The sequence below is a fragment of the Episyrphus balteatus genome, chromosome 1 (assembly GCF_945859705.1).
Source record: "Episyrphus balteatus chromosome 1, idEpiBalt1.1, whole genome shotgun sequence".
NCBI classification, from domain to species: Eukaryota; Metazoa; Arthropoda; class Insecta; order Diptera; family Syrphidae; genus Episyrphus; species Episyrphus balteatus.
The window spans coordinates 12,650,702-12,670,509 of NC_079134.1; the positions used below are offsets into that span (position 1 = coordinate 12,650,702).

The following is a 19,808-nucleotide window of genomic DNA, read 5'->3' on the forward strand; positions in this document are numbered from 1 at the left end:
TCTGCATTTTCTTGAACTAATTCTTTAAGATAGAAAACAAATATAAATATATCAAATTTCTAAAGTCAATTTCAAGTTTGAAACTAAAAAAAATTGCGTTGGGCGCCATTTTTTTAATAAATCCTTCTCTTAGTTATTTTACAACAGTGGAATGGTTATTTTGTAAAAAAATAGAATATAAAATATAAATACAACAAATTTCTTGAGTCAATTTCAGGTTTGAAACTAAAAAACCTGCCGTTGGGCGCCACTTTTTTTGAAATAAATTCTTCTCTTAGTTCTTTAACTACAGTGACATAGTTATATTTCAAGTCGCATTACATTTCACCACCTCTATATAACACAAAACGTAATCCTTCAAAAACCAAAACCAAAAATAATCCCTACACAAAGAAAATATAAACTTTTTTAAAACTGGCCCTTATATTTTGCAACACAACCCTTGTCTACCTGTCCAATCCATACAGATATTAACGAATGCCAGGATAATCCTTGCGGTGAAAACGCCATCTGTACTGATACAATAGGAAGCTTCGTCTGTACATGCAAAGCTGAATACACCGGTGATCCGTTCCGTGGATGTGTGGACATTGACGAATGTGCAACATTGGAAAAACCATGCGGTGATCATGCGATATGTGAGAATGCCTCACCAGGATACAATTGTCGTTGCCCACAAGGTTTCGATGGTAAACCAGATCCAAAGATCGCTTGTGAACAAGTCGATGTGAATATCCTGTGCCGATCGAACTTTGACTGTACAAATAATGCTGAATGTATAGAAAATCAATGTTTCTGTTTAGACGGATTTGAGGCGAAGGGATCGAGTTGTGTTGATGTTGATGAGTGTCGAGCTCATACTGATGCTTGTGGTCAACGTGCTCAATGTGTCAATACAGTCGGTTCATATCGATGTGAATGCAATGCTGGTTATGTTGGACAGCCACCAAAAGTAGCCTGCAAGGAACCATGTGAGGATGTACGTTGTGGGGAACATGCTTATTGTAAGCCAGATGGCTCAGAAGCTTATTGTATATGTGAGGAAGGCTGGACCTTTAATCCTCAAGATATCTCAGCTGGTTGTGTGGATATTGATGAATGTGATTCAGGAATTGGACCTTCGGGTCGATGCGGAACAAATGCAACCTGTACAAATACTCCTGGTGCTTTCAGTTGTTCATGTCCACCAGGATTTTCGGGAGATCCAAACACCAAATGTGTCGATGTCGATGAGTGTGCTCGAGGAAATACATGTGGAGTTGGAGCTCTTTGCTTGAATGTTGAAGGTGGATACACATGTAAGTGTCCTGAGGGATCAATCGCTGATCCAGATCCAACTGTACGTTGTGTGAATATCGTTACGTGTAAATCGAATGATGACTGTCCTGGTAATGGTATCTGTGATGACGAACAGAGATGTCTGTGTCCAGAGCCAAATGTAGGCAATAATTGTAGACATCCTTGCGAGGCTTTGAATTGCGGTGCTCATGCCCATTGTATGTTGGTTAACGGAAACGCCCAATGTTTATGTGCTGAGGGCTACACTGGGGCACCAAATACTCCAGGAGGTTGTAACGATATCGATGAATGCAAAGGAAATCCCTGTCAAGCAGGAGCTGTATGCACAAACACAGCTGGGGGATATTTGTGCCAATGTCCTGGAGGATCAACTGGCGATCCATATCGTGATGGATGCAAGATTACCGAAGTTCCTCTAAGCTGCTCAGATTCAAATCCATGCTCGCCAGGAGAGAGTTGCGTGCTTGATACCTACACTGGAAACGGTGTTTGTATCTGTCGCCAAGGTTATGAAAGAGATTCACAAACTGGTCAATGCAGGGATGTTGATGAGTGCTCACCGTCAAGAAGCAAACCTGCTTGTGGAGTAAATGCCATCTGTAAAAATTTACCAGGCAGTTATGAATGTCGTTGCCCACAGGGCTTCAATGGAAATCCATTCCAAGTGTGCGATGAATGTCATACTCCAGAGTGTCAATGTCAAACTCCATACAAACTGGTTGGAAATAGTTGTGTCTTAGCTGGTTGCTCGAATGGTGAAAAATGTCCCAAAGGCTCTGAATGCATCAGCATTGCAGGAGGTGTAAGCTATTGCGCATGTCCCAAAGGCTTCAGAACTCTTGGAGATGGAACTTGCATTGATGTCAATGAGTGTACTGAACGCCAGCAAATTTGTGCCTATGGAGCTGAATGCATTAATAATGAAGGAAGTTTCACTTGTATATGCCCTGAGGGTTATCAAGGTGATCCCTACAATGGACTTTGTTCACCAGCTCAAAGAAAGTGCTCAGCTGATCGAGAATGTGGAACGAATGAAAAATGTGTACAACCAGGAGAATGTGTATGTCCACCTCCGTTCTTCTTGGATCCATCAGATGAAAATAAATGCAAGAGTCCATGCGAACGTTTCCCATGTGGAATCAATGCCAAATGTACACCAACAGATCCACCACAGTGCATGTGTGAAGTTGGATACAAGGGTGATCCATTGCAAGGATGTGTCGATGAAGACGAATGTGCAAAGACTCCATGTGCCTATGGAGCTTACTGTGCAAACAAGAAGGGAGGATATCAATGTGTTTGCCCGAAGGGCTTGACCGGTGATCCTTACAAGAGTGGATGCATCCTTGAAGAAGGGTCAGTAAAGAGCACATGCAATGTCAATGAAGATTGTGCCGATAATTTAGCCTGTGATCATGGCAGCTGTGTAAGTCCTTGCACCAGTTTACTTTGTGGTCCAAATGCATTCTGCGAACCGGAAAGTCATGCTGGATGGTGTAGATGCCGTGTGGGTTATTTCGAAAGCCCCAGCGGTGAATGTGTGTCACAATGCAAGGGAATTATATGTGGCGAAGGAGCACAGTGTATACCAACATCAGAGGGACCAACTTGTAAGTGTCCTCAAGGTTACTTGGGAAATCCATTCCCAGGAGGAAACTGTTATACTGATCAATGTTCAGCCACAAGGCCATGTAGTGATCCACAAGTTTGTATCAATGGAAGATGCAAAGAGCGATGCGAGAAAGTTGTATGTGGAATCGGAGCTACATGTGACAAGACAAGTGGAAAGTGTGTCTGTGAGGCCAATTTCGTTGGAAACCCAGACCTTGTTTGCATGCCACCAGTTTCATATGCTAAATGTGAACCAGATTGTGGAGAGAATGCTCATTGTGAATACGGATATGGAGCCAGCTATTGTGCCTGTAATCCAGGAACCAGTGGAAATCCTTATGAAGGCTGTGGAGCACAAAAGAAGAGCACATGTGGCCCAGATAGCTGTGGTTCCAATGCTGAATGCCGTTCAGATGGATCTAGAATTGTGTGTGAATGTCCACCAGGCTTTACCGGAAACGGCTATATTGGATGCCATGACGTTGACGAATGTTTGAATAAACCATGTGGCCAGAATGCCGTATGCTTAAATGCTCCAGGAAGTTTTGACTGCTTATGCATGTCCGGGTTTGCTGGAGATCCATTCAGCAGTTGCCAACGTGTTGACACAACTTTCTGCTCACAAGCTTCAGGCTGCAAATGCGGACCAAATATGGAATGCCCAGATGGCTTTAGCTGTGATCAAGGGAAATGTAAAGATTTATGTACCAAAGCAGCATGCGGCCCAAGAGCTGCCTGCAATGAAGGACAATGTCTTTGTCCGCTTGGGTACCAAGGAGATCCCTATGATAAACAAAATGGATGCACAATTCGAGGACAGTGTAATAATGACGCAGATTGTAAGCAATCCGAAATTTGCTTCCAACTTGGACGGGGCCTGCGGAAATGTGTTGACGGGTGTAGTAAAATTCAGTGCGGGCCAAATGCCTTATGTGTTTCAGATGATCACCGATCAACCTGTATATGTTCTGATGGTTACTTCGGAAATCCCAGCAATCTGCAAGTTGGATGTCAGCCAGAGCGTAGTATTCCACCCAAGGAAGACGAAGATCTCTGCAAAACCGATCGCGATTGTGAAAACGGATTTGTTTGCAATACAGAACCATCTGGTAAAATGTCCTGCGTACATCTTTGTTCCACCGTCATATGTGGAACAAATGAATTATGTCAAATTGATGGTAGTGGTCATCCTGTGTGTAGTTGTCGAGATAGTTTTACTTGGAATCCTGTTTCTTCGTCTTGTGAGAAACCGTCGATTCCGGATTGCACAAACGATGCGGAATGTCAATCGAATGCCGCTTGTAGACAGGATGTCCTTGGTGTGCTCAAGTGTGTTTCAATATGCTCTGAATTTACATGTCCTGCCAATTCTGTTTGTGTAGCTAGTGATCATCAAGGTAGGTGTGAATGTTTGCAAGGATTTGTTGGAAATCCAAACGATCGTAATGGATGTCAACCTGTGCAGAAGAATCAATGTCGAACAAATGCTGAATGTTCTGAATCAGATGCTTGTGTCAGAACGGGATCGTCTGACATTTTGTCATGTAAGCCAGCTTGTGACAGTGTTCAGTGTGGTCCAAAGGCTATTTGTATTACCAACAATCATTTGGCTCAGTGTCAATGCCCACCAGGTCCATTTGCAGGTGATCCATATGATCCTTATCAAGGATGTAGGAGTGTCCCATGTGTGTATAACATCGATTGTCCAGCAACTCAACTTTGCAACCGCTTGACTCACACCTGTTACGATGTGTGCGATGAAGAGTCATGTGGTGAAAATGCCATTTGCATTGCTGACGATCACCGTGCCATATGTCAATGTCCACCTGGATACAAGGGAAATCCACTGCCAGAAGTAGAATGTGTTTCAGTAGGTGGATGCTCACCAGGAACCTGTCATCCAACAGCAATTTGTGAGGTATCACCAAGTGGACCAGTCTGCCGTTGTCCCACAAACTTTGTAGGAGAACCAACAAAAACTGGATGCCGCCCAGAGGGACAATGTCCCAACGGAGATGCTGACTGTCCAGCAAACTCAATTTGTGCTGGTGGAAGATGTATCGATCCATGTGAAAATGCATGTGGAGTTAATTCGGATTGCAAAGTTATCAATCGTAAGGCTGTTTGCACATGTCCTGTCAAGTTCCAACCGATCGGTGAATCTGCCAGGGATGGTTGTACAAGATCTGTCTCCAAGTGTCAAAGTGACATCGACTGCGGTGGAGCTGTATGTTACAATGGTCAATGCCGTGTAGCTTGCCGAAACTCCAACGACTGTTCAGTCGGAGAGAAATGTCTACAAAGCACTTGCGTTGTACCTTGTTTGGATCATAGCCAATGTGCTAGTGGACTTGCCTGCCTCGATGGAATTTGCTCCATTGGATGCCGATCAAACAAAGACTGTGGAAATGAAAAGTCATGCATCAACAACAAATGTGCTAATCCATGTCAAACAGGTGGAGTTTGTGGACCAAATGCTCTATGCAACATGCATGACCATCGAAGCTCGTGTACATGTCCAGAAGGTTTCGAAGGCAACCCTACACCAGATCAGGGATGCGTTCGTGTACCATCGCAATGTCAAGCAACTAACCAATGTCCAACAGGACACATGTGCATCGGAAATCAATGTAACCTGCCATGTCAGAAGACATCGGCTTGTGCCATTGGTGAACGTTGCTACAACAATGTTTGTGCCAAGGTCTGTTACACTAGTAACAATTGTCTGCCAGGTGAAATTTGTAACAATGACGGAACCTGTCAGCCAGGATGTGATTCCGATGCTGACTGTCCACCAACTGAGCTCTGTCTCACTGGAAAATGCAAGTGCGCAACAGGATTTATCGGAACACCATTCGGTTGTGCTGATATTGATGAATGCACAGACAATCCATGCCACAAGACATCTCGCTGTGAGAACCTTCCTGGATCATACCGTTGCGTGTGTCCAGAAGGCACAGTTGGTGATGGATACAGCCGAGAAGGATGTGCTAAGCCGAAGGAATGTTATAAGAACGGCGATTGTGCAGAAAGCTTAGCTTGTGTCGATGGTAAATGTACTGACCCATGCTTGACAACAATTTGTGGTCCGAAAGCAGTTTGCCATAGTAACCAACAAATAGGAAACTGTGAGTGTCCAGTTGGACATCTCGGAGATCCATACGATACATCTGTGGGATGCTTCAAGGTCGAATGTGTGACTAGTGATGACTGTGCTCAAGAAAAGAGCTGCGATACTGAAACAAATCGCTGTGTGAATCCCTGCGATGCAACTAATTGCGGCAAGGGAACTTGTCGTGTGCTCGACCATCAAGCTTTATGCTCCTGCCATGAAGGATACCAAATTCATAATGGCGGCTCAACTTGTGAAGATGTTGATGAATGCTTGGTTAATCCCTGCCATCATACAGCTTTCTGTCAAAATCTACCTGGCAGTTTTAGTTGCTCATGTCCCGAAGGACTTATTGGCGATCCTATTCATACAGGCTGCCGAGATCCAAATGAATGTCTTACCGATGCTGACTGTCCCAATTCAGCAAGCTGTCAAAATCAACGTTGCAAGAATCCTTGTGAACGAACTGATGCATGTGGAAAGAATGCCAATTGCATTGCTCGTGCACATGCTGCTGTGTGCTCATGTGGATCAAACTTTAGGGGTGATCCAAGCGTCGAATGTGTTCAAATTGAGTGTTCAGAGAATGAAGACTGTGCTAGCGAAAAAACCTGCCTGGACGCCAAATGCGTCGATCCATGTTCACTGCCAAATGCATGTGGTCTCCAAGCTCAATGTGTCGCTCAAAATCATATTGGAGTGTGCACTTGTGACATCGGAAAAACTGGAAATCCACAACTTGGATGTGTTCCACTTCAGTACTGTAGTGCCGATTCACAATGTCCATCGGGAACTATCTGTAACAATGGACTTTGCAACTCATTATGTACCACCAACCGAGATTGTATATCCGATCAGTTATGTATCCAGGGAGTCTGTCAGCCAACTTGTAAATCCAACTCAAGCTGTCCCGAATTCCAGTTTTGCAACAATAACATTTGCACAAAGGAAGTTCTGTGTCGCACAGACGATGACTGTGCCATCAATGAAAATTGCATTCTGGATAACTTTGGAAGAGCCAACTGTCAAGATGTTTGTATTGGCCGTGCTATTTGCGGTCGCAATGCAGAGTGTACAGCTCGTTCACATAACGCCGATTGTGAATGTAAGGAAGGATTCTTCGGAGATCCGAAATCAGGTTGTAGAAAGATTGAATGTAGTTCTGACAATGATTGTTCAAATGACAAAACATGTGACAACCATATGTGTAAGATTGCTTGTCTGATTGGGCAACCTTGCGGAGATAACGCCCTCTGTACGACTGAAAATCATAAACAAGTTTGTCACTGTCAACCAGGTTTCACCGGAGATCCAACAGTTCGCTGCGATGTTGTCGACTACTGTAAGGATGCCCCGTGTGGACCTGGAGCTAGATGTAGGAACTCTAGGGGTTCGTTCAAATGTACCTGTCCAATCGGACTTGTTGGTGATCCATACAATGAAGGCTGTCGAACAGCTGTTGAATGTCAAACCAATGAGGACTGTCCACCAGCTGCTGAATGTAGAACTCTAAATGGAGTTCCTAAATGTCGTGATGTCTGCGAGAATTCCAAATGTGGTCCTAACGCTGAATGTGTCCCTAAAGGTCATGTTGCAAACTGTCTTTGTCGAAATGGCTACGATGGCCAACCATCTGATCTTGTTCTAGGTTGCCAACCCTTGCCAACACCCTGTCAAGTAACCAGTGACTGTCCAGCTAATACCTATTGCTCGGAGAGCATTTGTAAACGTAAGTATGAAAGAGCCCACCTCTCATTACCACCACCAAAAAGCCCTAAGCCAAAGAAATTAAAAATTTATCTTAAAAGAACTAATGCCCCTGCCTTACCTTGGGAATACAATTAACTCCTATACTACTGCCGGAGTCCTATAATACCTGTAACCATCAGTAAATAGTTTGGTTACTTACCATCGATAAGCATGTTATTTAATTTTTTTTTATTATATTTTTGCCTGCTTTAATTTTGTAGTGAAAAAAATGGTCAACTTAACTTAAGACACAAAGCTTGACCTAAAAATAAAAAAGTAAAAAACTTAAAAAGAACTTAATCTCAATTCTAAACAAAGGTATGATGTGACATAACCTCTCAAAACGATAAAGTTTTAACCGAATTAAGATTTAAAAAAACCAGTGGTAAAGGAGATAGTATTCCAGAGGTTAATGGAGGAACACAAAACGGCGATCGCATGATAATGGTTTTGCTTATACATTTTTTTAAAAATAATTTCAGCTGCATGTATTTTGGATACCGAATGTGGATCCTCAGAGATATGTCAAGGTGGTCAATGTTTGAATCCATGTGATCAACCACAAGCTTGTGGAATGAATGCTGATTGTCAAATGGGTGTACATTTGAAACAGTGTTCATGTCCAGCTGGATTTACTGGAAATCCAGATGTAGAATGTGTTAGAAGTATGTGGAACGTAACAAAAAGAAACTTGTGGATGGTTTTGACTTATATAATTTGTTTGTATTTTTACAGTACCAGTTGCTTGCTCAAATGACCAAGAATGTGGACCGAATTACACGTGCAGGGATTCAATGTGTTTGCCATCGTGTGCTGTCGATCAAGATTGTGCGCTGAATGAGAAATGTCTTAATGGAAACTGCATGCGTAAGTATAAGATTGTCAATTTGAAATTTCGTGTAAACGTCAAAATTTATATTCCACATCGTCTTACATGCACTGACAGGTGTCAAACTTTTGAAAATTGACCTCTATACGAAAGTTATCACGTAAACATCAAAATTTATATTCCACAATATTCCACATGAATTGACAGATGTCACAATTATGACTTTAATGGAACTTTCTTCATTTTCTTTTCAGTTACATGCCGTGTTGATAACGATTGTTTCTTGGGACATGTTTGCCTGCACAACAAATGCGTCTTCGGATGTCATGTCGATGACGATTGTAGTGCATCTGAATCCTGCCGAAATGACAAATGCGTCAATCCTTGCCATGAAAATCCCTGCGGTCCAAATGCTGCTTGTACAGTTTCAAATCATCGTGCCTCGTGTACTTGTCTCGAAGGAATGGTACCAAATCCAACACCAAAGGTTGGTTGTGTTCGAACACCAGCTGTTGGTTGTACCGAAAACCGAGATTGTGCTGTTGGTTTGGCCTGTTTCGAATCACTTTGCCGACCACTTTGCGCTGATGATGGTGGCTGTTTGGCCAATGAACGATGCTCAAATGGAGTTTGTAAACCACTTTGCCGACGCGATGACGATTGTAGAAATAGTGAAGTTTGTTTGGGACAAATGTGCGTCGCCGGATGTCGATCAGATCAGGGATGTCCTGATAATTTGGTTTGCGAGGGACAACAGTGTGTCGATCCATGTGACAATCCAACTGCATGTGGAACAAATGCTGAATGTACTGTTCAAAATCATAAGAAACTGTGTACTTGTCCAAATGAACTGGTCGGTAATGCAGATGTTGCTTGCAAAGCTCCAGAAAATGTATGTTCCACAAACGAAAACTGCCCACCTTCACATCTATGTTATGGAGGTGTGTGCCAGAGGAAATGCAGGAATGACCAGAACTGTCTCAGCGATGAGAGATGTATGCGAGGAATGTGTCAAACTGTATGCAATACAGATTCAGCATGTTCATTGGGACAGATTTGTGAGAATCGGGTTTGCCAAATTGGTTGCCGTAACGATCTTACCTGCCCAAGTGATATGTCATGTGTTAACAAGAAATGCAAGAATCCATGTGAAGCAAACGGGCAATGTGGACACTGTGCCACTTGCTTGGTGGTCAACCATAGCGTTCAGTGCAGCTGTCCCAATGGATTTACCGGAGATGGCCTTACCGGCTGTCTTATGCCACCACAACGATGCAATCCAGGATGTGAATGCGATGAATCAAATACATACTGCGCTCCAAAATGTATCCGCAACGATGATTGCCAGTGTGGACAGATGTGCTCGAGAGGAAGATGCCGTCAAAAGTGCGGTCCCGGAAAACCATGTCCACTTGGCCAATTGTGCGAACGAGGATCATGCTTGTCGGGATGCAAAGTCAATAGCGATTGCACCACCGATCAAGTCTGCACAAAGAACCAATGTGTCAATCCATGCACCAAACCAGGAGCTTGTGGAGAGAATGCTCTGTGTACAGTCTCCGATCATCATGTTCTCTGCTACTGTCCCGATGGATTTGAAGGAGAACCAAGTAAGAAATGCGTTCAATTTGAATGTCATACCGACACCGATTGTGAATCGAACAAACGATGTGATGATGGCAAATGCCGCAATCCATGCTTGGAATATGGAGCTTGTGGAATCAATGCACAGTGTAGAGTTGTAAATCGTCGTCCACAATGCTCATGTCCACCAGATTTCTTTGGAAATCCTCAAATTGAATGCCAATCGTTGACCGGAGTTGGATGTGCAACCAATCCATGTGGAGAGAATTCAAAATGCAGGGATGTTCCCGGTGGATTTGAGTGCTCATGCATGGACGGTTGTATGGGAGATGCAACAAAGGGGTGCGTTTGTGGAGAAACTCAAGTCAATGTTTGTCATGATCAACCTTGTGGTTTGAATGCTGCATGTCGTGTGGCAGAACATAATGAACCACAATGTTACTGTCCAGAAGACTTCCCTAATGGAGATGCATATGTTCAATGTGAGTATAATCCCAAATTTTTTTCTATTTTTATAATTCACACTCATATTGATCAAATTTTAATTTTTGTTTATATGGTTTCAGGTTACCTTACACCACCAAAAGAAGACTGTCGTACAAATGGTTGCAATGTTGGCGAATGTGTTCGTCAAGGATATGATTATATTTGCAAACAAGGTAAGTGTTTAGTTTTAATAATTAATTTTGTGTTTTTAAAAATTAAGAAAAAACACAAAAACAATTTTAAATTACTTTTTTTATAAAAAGGTTCAGCGAGTATTTTTTTTTTTAATTTAAAGTAACGTTTTTATCGATCTCTAATAACTCAAGTAAGGATTGATGAGTAATTTTACTTATGTTGAGTTGTTTTTAATTTTTTTTTTTAATTAAATCAATTTTTTAATTAACTTTGTTGTTGACATATTAAACAAATATTTAAACTTAAATAAAAAATTTTAAATAATTGTGTTTTTAACAAAACATTAAAATTAAAACAAATTTTAAAATTCGTAATTAGAAAATTTAACAAAATCATATATAATCATTGTTTTTTTTTTTTTAATTTAGTTTAACGGTAACTTTTACTTAGATTTTATTTTTTTAATTAATATGTGAAGTGGTAATTTTAATTTAAAAAAATATTTATTAACTTAGCTGCAAAATGCCACAAAATAAATAAAAAAACAACAACAACAAAGACAGAAGATAGTTTAGTGTGTGTATAGCCTAAAGCAAGAGAGAGAGAGAGAGAAAAGTAAAAATATAAAATTTCCAAAACATATACACATGTTTGGGAAAAATATATAATTTTTTTCTTAATTGATTTTAATTTTTTACACTTAAATGTTTTCTTATCACAGTTTCTTTTTTGTTTTTCACAAAATGAAACACAAAAGATATACATTCTACACACACCAAACATTGTACACACACAATCCTTATTTTTATTTCTTTTATCTCTTTTTTTTTATTACAAAAGGTTATTTATAATTTTAAGTTTTTTAAAAAATTCTTAAATAATAAATAAATAAAAAAAATTATGAGAATAGGTATATAATTTACATTCAACAAATTCGCATATGGAAATTCGTGGAATGTCGCTGTCGCTATCGCGGTCTCCCAATCTGTGCCTATTTTCTCTTGCCTTATAATTAAATTTATTTTTTTATTTAACATTAAAAAAAAAAATATTTTTTTCAATATGCAAATCTTTAATAATAACTCTTCGAAAACTCGACCAAATCATAACTTAACAAATATATACACAAATAAAAAAAGAAAATAAATTCAAAAACTCAAAACAAAAAATAAATCCATATTAACTCCACACACACCCACCCATTCCGAAAATCACAAAAAAGGTTGATCCATCCACCTCGTCCATCGAAAAACAAATATCAAAAAAAAAAAAAAATTAAGCAAAATTATAATGCTTCAAACTACATTCAACACAAAAACCATGTCCCATAACTCATTTCCAAAATATATAATTGGCATTTTCTACTAAACACACAAAATTGCACAATCAAAAATAGAAAATTTAATAAAAATAAACAAACTTCCATCTGACAAAAATACCTTTCAGAAAGAAAAATAAACATTATTTTTATTTTAGTTTTACTCTACTTAGCTTTTATAGCTTTTATTCATTTAGGGTTAAAAAGTACTAGATTTTTTTTTACATTTTTAACTGATATTTTGGTAGTTTTTCATTTATAGAAAAACGTCAGTAGTATTAATAAAAACACATAAAACTATCAAGAAAATTTCAAAATAGTTGCTTAAAACAAGATCACCCGCCATTTTGATGACGTCACGTGTATTATAAATTAAATGTGAACACCGCCTTACAGATCAAAGGCATGCATACTTGAATGTGTTATCTATGGAAAGCAATAAATAAAAAAAACAACCATAGTCAAACAACTTCCTAGATCGCAATATCGTATATGTAAAATCTATGGATACTTCATATTATAAAAAAAATTTTAATAATACAGATGACGTCACAAAAACAGAAAGAGATAGGATAAGAAAATCTGAGTATATTTCCTTGTATTCTGTATAACTTGCGCGTGATCAACTTAAAGTTACATACTTGTTCTACTACGTTTACTCCAGCATCTACGCACATGCTCTTTTAAACGAATTGATCTTCTTGAAAGAGCTGTAGATTGAAAAGCACTAGTAAAGTTCTCATGAGAAGTTAACCACTTCCAAACGCATTCAGCTAAAATTTATAACTTAATTTAAGCTTCCTGTTTAATTTGAAGGACATACTTTTGAAGATAAGAAACGGAGATAAATATAAAGCCTCTTGGATCAAAACATTTCAAAACCATTAAAAAATTTTTATAATCTATTACTTTTTCGGATTACTTGCAAGCTGAAAACCGGCTCAAGTTTTCCATTTTTTGGGAAGATTACATTTTGAAAAGTTTTTTTTTAAGACACCCTATTGAATTTCAAGAGGGATTCCGACTACGGTGAAATACCCTCAGAAAGTTTTTTAATTTTATTTTGACATTTTTATAAGTTACACATTTTCACCGAGCTATGAACGCCATTGGGGAAAAACACCGAAAGGTCGTAAAATACTCATGAAGACTATATGAACTGTTGAATTCAGCTTAACTGAATAAACGATTAATCAATGACATATTTTTCAACCGCAAGTAGGGGATCTACCACAATCAACACTTTAAAGCAAAGGTTCACAGAATGCAAAATTTTATTCAAATTTTTAACAGTTCCACGTAGAATGAAAATTTCTTTCAAGTGAAACTTGTGTCGATTTTTGCCACGAGACGGAGTTTTTCGGCGTTAATAGACCCGTGTGAAAGTAAGCCGCAGGGGACTTAAGTTCCAATCTGCATATTAAAGTTCTTGTCGACTTTTGCCTTACAGGTTTGAATCTAGTGCGAAGCACTAACATCCATAACACTTTGTAGAATAAAAAAAAGCAATGAATTAAAGTCTGTTTTTATCTTTTGGTTTATGTAGAGGGAAATGTTAAAACAGTATAACAGCCTAAATAATATTCTCGTTTAATTATATTTAATAAGAGGAGTTTTTATTCTAAACCCAGCATTTTTCAAGCGCTCATTACATAATATCCCTGTGGTGGATAATCTTATAAGCGCTTTTAAGTTATAAGCGATGTACTATCTGCCTCGATCTTTCCCCTGTATATGGAGCGATAAAGAACTGGAGCAGCAAAACTGTTATACTTAGTAGGGAATCCACTATCCAGTTTCTTATAGAGATCAGTGGTTATGCTTAGTTAAACTGTTATAAAACTGTTATACAATCAAATATTAGTCACAGAATTGCAATATAAGAAGGAAAAATTGTTATACTGTTATACAAGCGTGAAATCTGTTTGTATGACTAGGCTATGCATCAAAGAGATCAAAGCCTCCAATTAAGATATCACACAAATTACAAAATGGGGGGATCAGTTGAGGGATTTAACTTAATAGATTGTACTGACAAATTAAATTCAACAACATTAAAGTTAGAATAGGTATTCAAAGTGTACTACCATTGTATTTATATATCATTGTTATTCATTCTCAAGACCCTTCGCCTCCCAACCCAGAAAAAGATCCTTCTCCCAAAAATTTATTTTTTCCTACCTCGTGATTATCGTACAAACAAAGCATCCTTCCTCCCCAGCTTATTGCTTTCAAAAAAATTTTAAGGTCATTTCGTCATGACATTATTGAAAGAAAGCCTCACATTCAATTCATTTTTCTGAAAAATAAGAGCTTTGTATATAGAATTAGAGAAGGTTTAAGAGGTATTAGTTGCACAAAATTGCGTACACAAAGCTTTTTTTTTAATTTTTTCTTAAAAACCTATAAACTAGTACCTCGTAGAGCGAATGAATGCGCCTTCATTATAAAATTAAATAAAAAAATATTTATAACATTAAAAAATAAATTAAAAAAAGAACGTACTTCAAGTATTCCGAAAAAAAGTGGCCTTTATACGAGATATTTTTTTCAAAATTGATGTACAAAGTCCGCGATAGCGATACGTATCCATAAAAAAAACTTTTGGTCACTATAACGAAATAGTATAGGAAAATATAAAAATATTATTGTTTTTTTTTTTCAATAGACCTTAGCTTATAACAATTTTTATTATATAAACCATATTTTTTTTAAACACCAACCAACCCTATCCCAATAGTCTCCGTTTAAATAATTTTAAAATAGCCATTGATGATTTAAAAATTAATTTCAAACTAATTTGAGAGAAAGGTATGTCAGATTGGGAACTGTGGACGGGACAATTCTCACATAGTTCACATATGCTTGAAACAAAATACAAAACATTAAAGTTTTGGTGGTTCATTTTGTAAAATATTACATTTTTTTTTTAATTTACAAAATCGATACAAAATTCATTGTATATGTACATCAAACTTTTAAATTTGCTTTTATATTATAGACAAAAAAAAAACATAAATATTATTTATCCCTTAAAAAAATATCCTTGACATTCATCTTTATAGGCCTTTTTCTATTGTACAGCTTCAAAAAAAAAAAAAAAAACAATTCTTTTGTTAATATATTTTTTCCTATAAAACTATATTTACTCTATTGTATTTTTGATTTTTTTTACATATATATTGGTGCTTCTATCTCTTTCTCCCTAATTTCTTCTGGGAACTACTAACAATTTTTTTCATCAATAAAAATTATTTTTTTTTATTCTTTTACTATGTAAATATAAATTTCTTTTAATTTTTTTTTTGGAAATTAGTATAATTAAATTTAGTGCTTAAGTTGTACATATATACTGTATAAAACCAAAAAAAGACAAACAAAGCTAGTCTAGAAAAAAAGGTATTTCGTAAACGCAGTCATTATCATTCATTTAGTTTCGTTGTTTAAAAAAACAAACGACTTTCGAAAAAGAAACAAATTTTTTAAAAAATACTTCGTTAAAATAAAGTTCCAATGTCGTGTCTCTAGCGGGCAGAGCGCATGTGTTGGATGTTAAAAAAAAAAAAAAAAAAAAACTGAGCAAAAACTTCTGTTAGATTTTCGAAATTCCCATTTCAACAAAAAATTATACACACTTGTGAGAAAAGTTTCCCCTTCACAGTTCTCTTCAAATAAATAAAAAAAAAACTCTTAATAACGAATTCTTGTATATACACTAATCACTGATTAAATGCCACCGTTTATTTTAAAATTATTTAAGCACCAAGACATAACCTCCCTTCCCCCCTCAAAAAAAAAAAAATCAACCTAGCAGACCTTTTAGAAAATTCCTCAAAAACACCCGTTTCCAACCTCAAAAATCCAAACCTAGCTTCTTCGAAAGGCATTTTATATGACCTTTCTTCAATTCCCAACTCTAGTTACACATCTTAAACTTAATTTCTATAAATTTAATACACACAAACACAAATATATATACGCACACACAAACACACACTCACACACACACATACTACCCCCCACTTCCATGCCCCTATATAAAATCAAAAAAATACAAAAATTATTATCGAAATAAGATCAAGAGTTATCCAGAACAAAAAATCTCCTATACATTACTCGTGATTTATAGACACCGAACAATGCCAGTCTGACAAGGATTGTCCAAGCGAGAAGGCATGCTTACAAGGACATTGCACCGATCCATGTGCAATGCGTGGTGCATGCGGCGCAAACGCACTCTGCAAAACCGTCTTCCATCGACCGCGTTGTTCCTGTCCAAATTGTTTTATTGGTCGACCTGAAGTCGAATGCAAGCCAGATCCTAAGTGTACCGATCTAACAACAACAACACCAAGAGATCCAACTCTTCAAGTTGCATGCTCAAATGATCAAGACTGCCCTGAAAATCTTCAGTGCAGTCCCTATGGCCAATGTACTGATCCATGTCAAAGCCCATCGTTCTCATGTGAAGGCAATAAGAAGTGTGAAACTAGACGTCATCGACCTGTTTGTGTATGCAAGTCGGGCTTTATTGTCAACGAATATGGAGAGTTGACATGTGCCCCAGAAAAGCGTGAATGCTATCGCGATGATGATTGTGCATCAAACATGGCCTGTACAGAGGGTAAATGTCGAAACCCATGTATTGTTCCAGTTGGCCGCCAAGCGGTGTGTAGCGAAAACAAATCATGTCAGGTACAAGATCATAGACCTGTTTGTATATGCATGAAAGACTGTCAACCATCGATATCGATATGCTTGCGAGATACTGGCTGCCCAACGGGCTTGGCATGTAGAAATTATCAATGTGTAAATCCGTGTGATTTTGCACAGTGCGCCGCCAATTCACCATGCATTGTGGAGGATCATAAGCCAATCTGTAAATTCTGCCCACCTGGATTTATTGCTGATGCCCGGAATGGATGTCAAAAAGGTAAAAACAATACATAAAATCACACTGAAAACATGAAACCACAAAAAAAATTATATATATATACTACATACATATATATAAATATATATATAAACATAAAATATAGACCTTAAAGTGCAATATTTTAAATGTTTAAGTGAACAGGTCTAGAATTCTATATACTTTTTTTTTTGTTTTTTTTTTTTTCTCAAACATAAAATGTAGGCTCTCTATTACACCTATTTTGTAGAAAGATCAAAATTGTTTGTGGGCTTACAGGAGTACAAATTTAATATTTTTGTTTTAATTAAATGTAAAGTATATTAAGTGTATCAATTGTTTATTATATTATATGTTTTCTGAAAAAAAAAAAAAAAAATATTTTCTGGTTATGATGAGGAGCGTTTGATTTTTTTATAGGTGTATAATAATTTTACAATGACATCTATAAGAAATAATGTCATTTTGACACTTATTTTAACATTGTTTATTGTGTTATCAAAGTTAAGTTCTATTTCACCATACTTTTTATTTTGCCATATCTTGCTTTAGGCATTTTCAACACAAGGCCATACCAATTTAGTTGGAAGAACCACTCAGTTTCCTTTCACCAAAGTTCACCTCAGGAAAATGAAATGAAATTGTCAGCTTCACCACAGTAGTGATCCGCCTGTGGGAAATTTATTAAACTAAAATCAATAAGTTTAATTTCACCATACTTTTTCTAAACTTGTCATTTTGACACATAAAAAACTGGAACACAGCTTATTTTATGCCAAGTGTGGTGAGTTTCATTATTATGTTTGTTTATCAGTTAGTCTTCAACATAAGAATGTAGGAAAACATTACCAGTCAGTTGATTTTCACCACACTGGTTCTTGAAAAAAAAATAGATAGTACAACATATAAACATCTTCTATGTCCCGTGTAGTAATTATTTACCAAACTTTTAAAATCAAAAATCCAACTTTGATTTTTCTACCATGTTTTTAATTTTTTCACATTCCTGTATGTATATCAATTTAACATGTGTCAAGAAACAATTAAAGTGTTTTTTTCCAACGAATTTGCTACTGATTTTTAAAATAATAATACGATACAAATTTCCAAGTTTAAGCGTTTTGAATGTCAATCAGGACTTTCACATATGTCAAACTTTTCCACACTTCTGCTGGATTAAAATGCTGAAAGTTAAACTTTAACAAACCACCATATTGTATACCATTATAGTATCTTGAATATTCTTAACAGTGATCTGCCGCTCCAATTAAAACATTATGTGTGGTGAATAAAAACAAGGAAAACCAAAAGTTATTAAAATAGTCAAAATTATTGGTGAAATTTTGTCTACGCTCATGTTTGACATACAACAATTTGTTTGACGTTTATACATGAAATTCACCTCATTATATTTTAGGTGCGATCAAACGCAGTAGATTCTTTAGGTCCTTGTAATCTTGCGAAGTGCAAACATAATTGTTTAGTCGTTTGTGTTTTGTATTGTTTCATAATTTAGCAACCTTTTATTTTACTAACTCGTGTAAGGAAATAAAATACGTATATTGTTTATAGGTTCGACACAGACTGACTTCTTTTATTCTTTTCATCTTCTTATTCGGTAAAGGGAAATTATTTACAATGAGAAATTTATTTAAGGGAAATATTAACATGTATTTACAATATTTATATATATCTATAGATTGCACTAGTTAGGTTAGGGATTAATTACTTCACTTGCAAACCGAAATAGTTATTAAGGCCGTGTGTAAATTGCGTAAAAATTTTTCACCTTGGTCAGGTTTTGACACTTGCGTGGTGAATAAAATGAGTTAAGATTTGTTCTGCTATCGAGCTGGATACAATTTCAACCAAGGTGAAAATTTTAACCCAAATTTTAAAGTAATTCACACACGACCAAATTATGGTGAAATTAGAACTAAACCTTATTGTTAATTAAGCGATGATGAGAAAGTGATGTAATTTCATGAATGAAACTACGATTGTAAGTGACTCAAAGAAAATACATCTATTTCACTCGATATAAAATCAATTAATTTTATAATGATCAATCTTTAACTGTCTAATCAAAAGTTTGACAGATGAAAAAAGATGAAAAGATTTCCTTCAAAAAATCAAACTCTCTTCAAAAAATCATTTTTTTTTGTTTCCTATGAATTAAAAAATACAACTGCATCCCATAAACAAAAAAACACACAACAAAACAAAAATTTTAGATAGAAACTCAACATATATACAAAAATTTAACCCTTTTCTTCAAAAATTATGTAAAAAAACCAAGCTTTTTCTGCTCTATTATATGTATATTTTCTAGGAAAGAAATCAAAAACCCTTTAAAAATCTTAACTTCCAAAAAACTACTATCTTCTCTCTCTGTGATCCCTTTTAAACAATAAACACACATAATTCGTTAGCTTAAAACAAAACAAACAAGCCAAATAAAAAAGAGAGAAACTAAAACCCACGATTCATTTAAAAATTCTATATATACAAGCACACAGCTTAGCTATATTAAAATTTTGAAAAAAATTAAACATAAACCAAAAAAAAACAAACAAAACAAAATTATCTAAAAACATTCACACACGCTCATGCTCACAAAAAAATATTAAACAAAAACTACCAAATTAAACAAAACAAAAAAAAAGTTTAACACTAAACAAATACACGCGTCTGCAATTAGAAATGAATATTCACCACACCTTAATCACAGAGTCTGATTCAACAAATAAATTAACTGAACGATTCCAAAAAT

At 36.6% G+C, this 19,808-nt stretch overlaps 1 protein-coding gene across 1 annotated transcript in view; it reads left to right on the top strand.

Moving 5' to 3' along the window:
* Positions 1-19,808, top strand: part of LOC129906152 (uncharacterized) — a 174,548-nt gene that overhangs the window by 80,613 nt on the left and 74,127 nt on the right. Inside the window, exons 10-15 of the mRNA XM_055981804.1 lie at positions 468-7,751; positions 8,254-8,436; positions 8,507-8,638; positions 8,855-10,666; positions 10,751-10,843; positions 16,253-17,056. Coding sequence (XP_055837779.1) covers positions 468-7,751; positions 8,254-8,436; positions 8,507-8,638; positions 8,855-10,666; positions 10,751-10,843; positions 16,253-17,056 — 10,308 coding nt within the window. The remainder of the gene's footprint in view (positions 1-467; positions 7,752-8,253; positions 8,437-8,506; positions 8,639-8,854; positions 10,667-10,750; positions 10,844-16,252; positions 17,057-19,808) is intronic.